Genomic DNA, 11,965 nt, shown 5'->3' on the forward strand with positions numbered 1-11,965 from the left:
CATTTTCTCCATACTATTGTAATAACATTGCACAGAACGTGCTGTGGACCATAGAAACACTGATGGTTTAATCATCTCCTGTAGTCCACTGATCAGGAGCATAGGTTAGCATGCAAAACTTGGCCAACATAGCATAGTCTAAATGCAGTTTCCTGCTTTTTAGTTTGGTCTTTGTTCATTGCTGTGATTGCTAATTGTGGTTGCTAATTGACCCTGTTATCTCCCTGATCAGTTGGAGGTCACGTCCCATGGTACATATTTCTCAGTTTCTCCGGAAAGCCAATCTGCACGACACAGTGAAGGCAAAGCGTGCCAGAAGGAGCATCACAAACGTGCGTGCGCATATGCGCGTGCGTTCCTACTGGTAGGCTTATCTGACTTGTAAGGTTAGAATTCAGATTCAGTTTTGGCATTAAGGTTTAGGTGTTAAGTTTCAGTTCCAGTTCTGGAAGTAAGCGGTTAGGCAAAATAGTTTTTTATTAGTTCTATATTGCCCTGTCCTCACTTTGAAAAACCTACATGCGTGAAGGTTTGTCGTGTTATTTTATTACTGCATTCAGCACCAAGGTATGAATAAAAGATCTGACTTCCTGCTGATGGTATGTTTAGATGCATGCAATCATGTCTGCTTTTATTTACTAACCGATTTGGTCTTTCATTTGCTATTACCAGAGACAATGATCATGCTTTATACTGTTAACAGGTCTGATGTGAGTACAACCTTACGATGTAGAATTGTTTACTATTTTATGTCCTCTAAATAAATACAGTCACGTACACAACACACCCACAAACTACCGGGTGGCGCCCGTTCATTATCTAGGGATGTTATTATGGGAGTTGACAGAGAGCCAAATCATTGTTTATCTCTTGGTGAATTTAGTAGGTATGTCTTTTTCTCTTTCCCTCCTACCTAGTTAAGGTAGTTCATGTAAAACAAATGTAATTTTCTTTTTTTATTATTATTTTTTTAAAGGGTTCGGGTTAGTGGCCACAGAATGTTTGTGTCCCGTCTGTTTCCCCTCTCCCACTATACATTGTAAGCTATGCCTTATAAAGGATTGTTCTGCTGTTTCGCCAAATTACAGCAAGTTTGTGCCCCAGTTCCAACCCCAATATCACTCTGATTTACATAGCTTTTCCCTAACTCCTCTCCTATGCCACTTTCAATTGATAGAAATATTTCTGAACTGTCTTGAGTTTCCTAGTTTCTTCTAGACTAGCAGGTGGCATATATTCTGGTTTTTCCAAAATTAACTTCAGGTGCTTGAATATGTTCTGGGATCATACTTGTTGAGAGAAGGGAAGTAATATTATCAGAACCAGAATGACAAGCTTCACTCTCTCCATGCAGCCAAATATTCCCATCTGCTTTGGAAACTTGAAAGACGTAAACCACTACAAAACGGGTCCAAACACTGGTACATCTCATGACAGATACATTATGTTTACATAGTGTGTCTGTGAGGACACCTTCCCCATAACATAAAGAGGTCTCATTTTAGATACCAGTGAAACCTGGAGAAATCATGCATTCCACTCAATTATGGCCTCCCCCCCACTGACTGTTCTTTGGGGTAAACATGTCACTCATGGTCTCTGTTATGGTAAAAAGAAGGAATGAAAACATTTCTGAGTAAAGCTTCCACCCTGGTGAGTTTCCCCTGACTTAGAGATTTCTGACTGGCTGCTTCCCTTCACTTAGAGGCATCTAACTGGCTGTTCCCCTGACATAGAGGCTGCTAACGGCTGTTCCCCTGACATAGTGGCTGCTGACTGGCTGTTCCCCTGACATAGAGGCTGCTGACCGGCTGTTCCCCTGACATAGAGGCTGCTGACTGGCTGTTCCCCTGACATAGAGGCTGCTGACCGGCTGTTCCCCTGACCTAGAGGCTGCTGACTAGCTGTTCCCCTGACATAGAGGCTGCTGACTAGCTGTTCCCCTGACATAGAGGCTGCTAACGGCTGTTCCCCTCACATAGAGGCTGCTAACGGCTGTTCCCCTGACATAGAGGCTGCTAACTGGCTGTTCCCCTGAATTAGAGGCTGCTAACTGGCTGTTCCCCCTGATTAAGAGACATCTGACATCTCCAGACAGTTTCCACCCAATTCACTCCACCTCTCAACCCAACCATCTCACCCATGAAACCTCACCCTATTCCTCAGCCCCCTTCCCTTATAACCCCCAGCGGTGTGGGGCCATCGGCCTTTCCGCTGCTCTGCCCCGGAGGAATGTGACACTCTCCCCTGGTCGTGTTAAGCACAGGGGTTACAGCGTAGCTAGACCTTGGGCAATGGCACGGTCTTATACTGTAGCCTTCACAGATTGCAGAAGTAAGTCGTCTGGCTGGAGAGACTGGGTAGCATGTGGGTCGGATGGTGTTAGAGAGCCCAAGACCGTTATGCACGTTCATATTGCTTTCTCTCTTTATGGTTAAGCTACTTTGTTCACTGATTTTGTGACTACTTCACACGTTAATATTGCTTTCTCAGTTGTTTGAAAGTTCTAGAAGAAAAATCAAATTAAAATGTCTTAACCACTGACCAAAATTAACATAACTGTAGAGTAAAATCCAATTACATACAATTTAAGAATTATGTTTCTCAATGTAAAATAGCAAAGAGTTTGGAGATCTTATAATCTACAGTACATAATATAATTTAAAGATCCGGAAAATCCAGAGAAATCGCTGTACACAAGAGACAAGACTGAAAACCGAATATGGATGGCTGTGTTCTGCAGGCCCCCAGGCAGCGCTGCATTAAAAACAGACATGATTCTGTAGTGGGAATCATTGCATGGGCTCAGGAACACTTCCGAAAACCACTGTCTGTGAACGCAGTATTTTGCTGCTTCTACAAATGCAAGTTAAAATGGTACCATTGCAAAGTCGAAACCAGATATAAACAAGATCCAGAAATGCCACCGCATTCTTTATTCATCACTTCTCGCATACTAACCCTATTTCCATCTAAAGCCATTTCACTTGTTTTCTTCCTGGCCGTTTTTCTTCCTTGCCCTAACAATCCCAGATTCCTGACGGGATTATCCAGACCTGACAACCAGGAACAAAAGCCCACAGCTGACTCCCACTGCCTGTCGCCTGTCTCACAAAGTCACTCTGCTGAGGAGAGTGACTGGGCGCACACACACACACACACACACACCTAAATTGTCCCCCTTCTAGATTAGTGCTGTGTCAACATCAGTAGCTCCCCTAAACATCAGCTGGGGTCCACAGATTCCCTTTCACTGTGACACTTGGCTCTACTGACCACATCAAAGTAATAGGCCCCTGAAGATGGAATATAACGAAAAAGAAAGAATCCTAACAAAAAGCAGCACTGCGTGATATGACCGTGTTTTGCAGGACACATCTGGGTCTTCCACACTCAGAGCCTGCTGAGGATATCACACTATTTGAGGGAAAATGGCCTGGGGGGACTAAGGGAGTGAGGGGTTTTGTAACTAATTACATGTTCCCTTTTTCTCTTTGGTATTGTAGCAGTGAACCTGACTACTGTTCATGCATGCACTTTTTCAGGCTTTAATATGGAGCTTCCGTCTAACTCAAGACTACTTTTGGAACAAAGGCCCTGCCACTGCCACTGCTTTCTGAACATCTAAGCACCCACCCGCCGTCACGGATCTGTGACTATACCAAATGCCTAGACACACATGAACTGCCAAACACACACAGCATGGAGAGGCCAGTGACTCAGATGAGAGTCTTACTCACAGCCAGACACGAGGCCAAGTGACTCATTTCTACAGAAGACCTAGGACATTCTTCTTTACATTAACCTCCTAGGGCCTGTGAGAGGCATTCTTCACACTAGCATCCTGGGCCCCTGTGAGATGGAAAACCAAGGACGTTCTTCACACTAACCTCCTGGGCCCTCCAGTCCTAAAGGTCTTAAAAAGAAACATCTTGAAACCATACTGTTCGTTCTACTTGGTACTAAAATAAAAACTGTTAATATAAGATCCTAATACTCTAAGTATTATCTGAACACTCATTTAATCTTAAATGTTTAAAGTTGCTTTTGTTTTCATGCGGCGCTGTTGTGAATCTCAATCAACAGGGCCAATTCAAAGCAGCGCCTGAAATAGCATTTTCCTGCTAGATGCAATTAGTACCTAAACAATGCTTTCCTCAGGATCCCGTGTGTGTTACTTATTTATTTATCCTGGTACTGATTATCATTTCCCATGTAAATATGTAGGCCAACAGGCCCAGCTGTGTCCATTAATTAAAGTACAAATACCTTGAAATGACTGGTGGATAAGGAACCTGTGTGAAGGCGTGCAGGTACCCCATTGAGGTTATGGGCAGTTTTTCTTAAAATATTCATTGTTTCTCTACATGATGTATTGGAGGTCATTTCTGTGTTACAGTGCTTAGCTAAGAAGGTAGAGCCAGGCATACAGGCAGGGAGAGACGAACTGTGGAACGTTTTCCCTGAGCCATGATAGCCATGATAAATCAGACATTTCTCCTGATCTGACTCTGACATTTCAAAATGTTGGCCCTCTCCATCTCAGCAGTGAGCTGACTGGCATTTGTCCAGCCGGGCTTGTGTCTTTGCAGGATGTGTCTTCTGTTCTGTGGCCTGTTTCTTCAGGTATTTAGGGGTTTGTTGTTGTTTTAGGGGGCCTGATGTCGTTTTTTAAAACTGTGCATCTGTTAGGGATAATTTGTGTGGTGTAAATCCAAATATTCAGCATGCTGTGATGTTCTACAATGCAGTTAATAACATAACTTGAAACGTATATCCTCATTCTAGTGTAAAGGAACATAATGTTGCTTAATCTAGGTGAAAAAATATGGAATGGTTTTGCTGATGAGTCCCGAAAGAGCTCCAACACAAACACAACTGTTTTAGGATGATGTGGTGCCGGGAAAATTAGATCAGTCCATAGTCTAGTGCATGTGTGTTCATGTACTGTATGTGGATGGAAGTGTCTTTGTGTGTGTGTGTGTGTGTTGTGTACAACAGATACATAAAACAGAATTTTTTAAGGGGGAGACCTGGGGCTCGTTTTGGGAGTGGGCTATCTCTTTGACCTCTAAATACTTTATAGTGAATAGCTTTGGGAATCAGCATAGAATTGTGGTTCTGGTATTTGGGAGTATCCATCATGCTCAAAGCCAAACAGTGTGTGTCCTTCAGAAAGCAGGCTTGTCTATTAACAAAGCAAAGCAACTAGCACTGTTCTGCTATGTGTCAGTGCTTACGGAAAGTAGAAGGGGCTTCCTTGAGTTATCAATCAGTTTATATTCTTTTAATCGTTGCCATGTGATTTGTGCATTCACCTAAAGTATTTTTTCAAAAGTGTGTGCATGCTGTTAAAAAAGTGATTACGGAGCGTACATTTGCAAATGCGTACATACGTGCAAGTAAACATGTGCGTGGTTGTGGGTGTGTGTGTGTGTTTTTGTGAGCGGGGCCAACCATTGGTGTGAGACAACAATTAGAAAGCTCATAACAAGTGGCATTTCGCATGGGTAATGGAGCAGAGTTAAAGTCTTCCCACACCCCACATTTTACTTCCTGTTTCCTGTTACGCTGTCCAACAGGAAGTCTGAACATGCTACTGGGCTGTGACAAGGCTCTGAGTCATCCAACTGACGTACCCACTGGGATCCACTGCCATCTGACATTGTTGAATTGCAGTCTAAGGGTTCTAACGACTTCTAATAAACGGTTTACGGACTTGCTCATCCATTAAGTTTCGAAACGTACATTCATATATTTACTGGGAATCAAAGGAATGAATCCTCTATGCCTTGAGATTCTATTAGGGTGCATCTCCTTTGTCCGAGTCATATCCCTCTGCATTGTCTGAATTACCTTGTAAATGTAGAGGATGGGAAATGTTATTTATGGATGACCTGTTGGATAAAGTTCCCATCACAATCCCGTAATCGGAACTGCCTGTAAGTGTGCTCTTGCCTTTACTAACGCCCTTATTCCCCCGGTTTGGCTGGGGGTCACAGTACAGTGTGTTTGGTCTAATCACTTTCCCGGCAATCCAGCGGGTCTGAGTGGTTTTTGTGCCAACAGTGATGTGACAGCTTTTAGGGATGTGAACGCATGTGGAGCTACTAAAGGGAAGTGACTTGTTACTCCACTGACCACAGGCCAGGGATAAAGGTGAAAGGTCAGGTAATGAAAAACGTCAACTCCACATCTGCCCATTGTGTTCTGGTTCTGTGGAAATGTGTCGCGGGCAGGACAGGGCTTAATAAATCAACATTTCGTGGTGAGGTCTAGACCTAAGGTATTCAGAACATGTGATTACAGTTTTTTACAATCGCTATGACAGTTTTTTCAATACATTTAACAAGTTTCCTAAACTCTTAACGCACCAACACACCAAAAACACACAATTGGCAAAACGGTTAATTTCATGCTCAAAATCACACATTGTAAACTAAACTCCAAAACTAATTTACAAAATACAATAATACACTAACACAATACACTATGTCTAACAAAACACTGCAAACATGTTTCAAAATCAAATAATTATTCAAAACACTAACACATGTTCTCTTCCGACAGGAACATTTAGTCAATCATAACACAATGACAAAAAAAACACTATCATCAGCTGAAATTACAGAAACTGCATTATTTTATGTATCAGGTCTGCCCTTATACAATAGACAGTATATTGTATTGATCATAGATTGTGTTTTGCACTGCAGTTTCTTTTGATGCCACTCTACATTTTTGTTTTGTTGGGTTTAGTAAATGCATGCATTTTGTTTCTTTTGCTGCAGAAATTCAATACAAAAAATGAATGACCATCTTAGGGTAGCTTTATAGAATGAACAGTTTATGAAAAAAAAAAAGACAGAGACAGAATTGCTGCAGTAAAGACTTTATTTGTAAAAGGACATTGCTGCAAGATATACAAACAGAAAAAGCACTGGAATAATAATAACAAAAACAAAGTAATCTTCTAATCTGCCCGGTCTTCTGCATTTGGCCACATGTTCTCATCCTCTACCTTGTCCCACTCTTCTCCCTTGTCCTTGTCCCACTCCTCTCCCTTGTCCTTGCCCCACTCCTCTCCCTTGTCCTTGCCCCACTCCTCTCCCTTGTCCTTGCCCCACTCCTCTCCCTTGTCCTTGTCCCACTCCTCTCCCTTGTCCTTGTCCTTGTCCTTGTCCCACTCCTCTCACTTGTCCTTGTCCCAGTCCTCTCCCTTGTCCTGGTACTCGTCTTCCTCTCCGTCGTGCAGGCATTTTTTTCTTTCTTTCTTTCTTTCTTTCTTTCTTTGTGTCGCTCCATATTGTTACTTTTCCACACAATATCAGCCCAAAGAGTACTCTTTTAGAACATATGATCATGCGATTGAACGAACCTCAACACCTGAGTGTGCTTCCTAGATGGGAATCAGCTGTGATTTATATATTTTATATAACTTCAATAAGCTGTTTCTCATTAGCAATGGAATAAGATACAGGGAATATATTTGTGTTTCAATTCACAATATACACAGCTGTTTACCTTGACTTTAGCCTGTAAGGTTAGGTTTAGAACATGGTGTTATCTGTTCTGACATACAGTGTGAAAGCATTTGTAAATTTGACTGTAAAATTACATTGTTTTGGTCTTGGTTGAGCTTGTGTGTAAAAGAAGTTCAAGCATTTTAAATTTGTGTTAACTGTATGCATTTTGTGTCAAAGCAACAAGAAATGTGTTAATTGTATAGCCTACAAAGATGGATGTTGTGCTAGCCGTGTTAAGAGTTTAGGAAACTTGTTAAATGTAATGAAAAAACTGTCATAGCGATTGTAAAAAACTGTAATAGTTCAATTGTCTTTGTTACCTTCATGCACAGATCTCAGATCTGCTCATCTGACCTGTTTGGGGAGTCTTCACCTCCAAAAGTCCCCCCTTCTCTTCATGCTCCAAACCCTTCCCTCAGCTAGTATGTCAAAAACCATGGCGCTCACAATTTTACTGAGGTTTTTGAGCTCTTTCTGTACCGTGGTATCACATGAATTACAGTGGTTAGGGTCTGTTTTTTAACCTAACACACAATATTGTTGTAGTCTTATTGTTAATTGTTTTGGATTATGCTTTTCCCAAAAGCAGCTAAATGGTGAATGATGATTATAATAACTTTATAATAAGTGAGGACTTGTGTCTGAACGCTACATCATTCCAGATCGTCCCATAATAAAAAGAAACATGAATAAAACAGGAATGATGATGAGGTTGACGCTAGAACATACTGTAACATGGTAACCTTCTAAAACAGGGAAGATTAACATGTATGATATTTTTGCCTCCTCATTGTCATTCACACTATTTTAATCATTATCCATATTTATGGTAACATTGACATTACGTTTACGGGTTGGAACCTCTTCAATTCTTACTCACAATAAACGTTAAATGAATGCAGATTTTGTCAAGCTTCATAAATATGGGACAAAATATGAAATGCACTGAACAACGTAAATACACTTGATTGAGCTGTTCAATCTAAAGATTCATAATCTTTTTCCAACAAAGAAATTGACAGGTGAATTATACAGCTCAAGAAAATTAATGAATTTTTTGTTTGGGTTATAATTACGTTCGCGTTATCTATTATTACCGATTAGATTCAGATTTGAGCAGTAATAAAGAAACAAATCTCACCACCATTTGAAATAGTCAATAAACACTGAAAGAAAGATTCATACTGCTTTGTTCTTTGCCGATACACTGGTTTCTCCGGAACCCCTTTTTTCCGGAACCCCTTTTCACCCACCAGATGGGGTGGGTGCATGTGCGCGGGCTTGTCTTGGAATGTCTTCGGCTGGAACTTTATTAGGCTCATCCATACTAACACATTATAGATCCTGTATCTAGGCAACTGCAGGTCCTAAACCGTTACCATGACAAGGGCTCAAGAGTGACGTTGCTGGCCCTGTTTGCCTCTTTTTTCTCTGGAATAGGGGTCTATTAAGAGGTGCAGCAATAACTCTACCCCCCCATCTAGACAAAAAACAATCACTCACACTGGCTTCGTCACCCTCTCTGTGGTGGTAGGGGGAGTGGAACTAACAGTCCCACAATAACAGCCCAGAGAGCCAGCCCCTTCCCAACCAACTAGGGACTGCTTCTTTGTGCCCAAACACCAGATACCGGTATACACCAGTGTCTGAATGCCAATAGAGGGGTGAGAGGGAGGGATGCCTACGCTCCGGTCTTAGCGAAAATAGCAAAAGTTTATGATGTTCATCTGAGAGTTTATCAATGCACACTGCACAATAAGACCAGTTTTTTAACAATGGAATTATACAAGTGGTTGATCACCTTTGGGTAAAATTGGGTAAATTGTAATTGGGTAAATTGTAATTGGGGAAGGTTCTGGCTTCAAGAAAAATATTTTTGACCGGTGTCGAATATCACCGTGGTAAAAGTAAAGTTTGACTAAACATGATGATTGTCAGAGATACATCACGCTTCCTGTGTGTTATATGTTTTAGGTTATTATCGATTAATTTAATTTGCACTTAAGTCCTTAAAACATGATTAGGAACAGATAATCAAGACTCGGTTGGAACGTATTAATCTCTCAAAGAATGTTATTTCAAAACGAGAATCAGCCACGCTTCAGTCTCAAATCCACTATCACACGTAAGCCTACATATCCCAACGTTCCCATTGGCGGGAAAAAGCAATTGCGGACGGTGGAAAGACATGCGAGAAGACCTTACTAGCACCTTCTCACAAGCTTCAATTTGCACGCATGCTATACAGCGCTGTGGGTGAGGGAGAACTGGCTGAAAGGGGGATGGGTCGGATAGTATTGTGTACTGAGCAGCAGAGCCCCACTCTTACTGAATACGGTATTGTCATCTGGATTCTATAGTTCACCAAAATACTTTCTCCTGATGTGGGGGTTAGGGTACCACGGTGGGAGGACTCAACGTATTACGCGTTGCGCCTGTCCCAGCCAGAAATAATGTCTTAATGTTCTGGTGCCTTCTTCCATCATTCAGATATATTTCAAATTGTTTCAAGTAAACACAACTGTATTTTTGAGACAATGTCAGTTTAATCTCAGTATAACAATTGAAAGAATATTGCATCAAATACATAAAGAAACTTTACATCAAATATCGCCAAAACTATTAGTAAAACTGTTGTTTATCAACAAAACCAGTGGTACAACAACTGTGTACTCCTACAAATGCATAAAAAGACACATATCCAGCAAAAATGTCTATGTACAGATATAAAACAGAAGTTTGGAAACATTCAACGTTTTATCTGAAAATAATTTAGACTCCAGAATAGTTACTGCGGACATCCTATATTTAGCATCGAAATATATATGGTCCTAATTTGTTTAAAATATATGATTTCCCACTGTCATAGACACATGTAAGGATGCCTGAGTTGTGTTTTCGCTTAGAAATATGCCTATATATATGTTTTTTTAGCTCTCCCCACAGTCCCATGTAACAAAAATCCATTGTCCAGAAATCTTGTAGACTAGGTGGGTCAGAGTGCAACCACTTCGATATCGGTCACTGTAGCCTACACTGACGTACAAAAAACCCAGTGAAGATATTCATTATGAAATAAAAATATCACAATGGCAAACATTTACATTTGCAAAGGATTATGAGCTGTTGTAAAAAATATAGACTAGGACATTTCATAATACAAAACAAAGTAATTGGCTATCACTTCATATCCATAAAACAGTATAGTCTCCTCATTTTCTGCAGTTTGCAAAAAGGATGAATATGTTCTTCAATATTGTGTTTAGTTAAAAGTCAGTGTTACAAAAGGGAATGATGCTTTCATTGATTTCAAATTTCAGAGTGAACTGCAGGTGCAAAAAGGACGTTTAAAAATAGTTTTTCAAAAGACCATAGACCATATTAACGCACAGCCTAGCCACTCCATCCTGAGGGTGAGAAGCAGGTCTACACGTAATTCCTTTTGTCATATTCTCCTCCTGTACCATTCGGTGTGGCCCGTTTGGTCGGGGAATATTTGGCTGAGTAGACCGAATTCCCGTTAGAAGGACAGGAGCAACAGAGCAGCGCGCCCCCAATCAGCAGGAGCGCAGTGGCCGCCCAACCAATATAGAGCGCGGCCCCTATCTCCCTCTTCTTGGACGGGGGCACCTGTGGGTTGTAGAAGTCCGAGATGATGTTATTGGCCATCCAGCAGAGAGGGACTAACACAAACACACCACTGATGATGTAGATAACCCCTCCAGCGTTCACCACACGGGCTTTGACGTTTTCGGCGCGGATGCAGTTGGTGCACTGCGCCCCAGCGATTACCACCATCAGCCCCAACACACCAAACACACACGATATCACGGTGAGAGCTCGCGCCGCCTGCAGGTCGTGCCCCAGCGCAAGAACGGAGTCGTGCACCTTGCACTGCATCTGGCCTGTGCTCTGTACCACACAGGACATCCATAGCCCATCCCAAATGGTCTGAGCCACCACGATATTGGCCTCGATGAACGCCGTCACTTTCCACATGGGCAGCCCGCACGCAACCATCACCAGGAGTGAACCAATAACGCACAGCCCAAGCCCAATGATCTCCAGTCCCGCAGACACCATATTCGCTGTTTTTAACGAATTTTAAATATATAATATGTAGTCCTCCTTTATGTGCGTAAAAACGCGTCTCAGTCTGGATGTTGCGCTTTAGGAAATCTGAGCTTCCGTTAAGAACACCGTCGATTTGTTGGAGACTCCGCACATTACTCTTGCTACCAATAGTCTACAACGGGCTGTCGTTTAATATGTTACTGACTGGCTGTAAAAACAACTGGAAGCATAGAGCTGCTGGACCAAGGATATCTTTTGAGTGGGGAGGGGGCCACCCCACAAACGCCAAAGCTAGTGGAAAACTTTCGCCCAATCAGAAGTCACCGCATCCTCACAGCACCAATAAGGAGGCAGGGAAGAAAGAT

General features: G+C 41.9%; 1 protein-coding gene across 1 annotated transcript; it reads right to left on the reverse strand.

The window, feature by feature from the left end:
- Positions 1-10,460: 10,460 nt before the first annotated feature.
- Positions 10,461-11,842, reverse strand: cldn5a (claudin 5a). The gene has a single exon (XM_010876515.3). It carries the CDS (start codon positions 11,607-11,609, stop codon positions 10,953-10,955), a length of 657 nt encoding a protein of 218 aa, XP_010874817.1. The 5' UTR covers positions 11,610-11,842; the 3' UTR covers positions 10,461-10,952.
- Positions 11,843-11,965: the final 123 nt, after the last annotated feature.

The sequence above is a fragment of the Esox lucius genome, chromosome 13 (genome assembly GCF_011004845.1).
Source record: "Esox lucius isolate fEsoLuc1 chromosome 13, fEsoLuc1.pri, whole genome shotgun sequence".
NCBI classification, from domain to species: domain Eukaryota; kingdom Metazoa; phylum Chordata; class Actinopteri; order Esociformes; family Esocidae; genus Esox; species Esox lucius.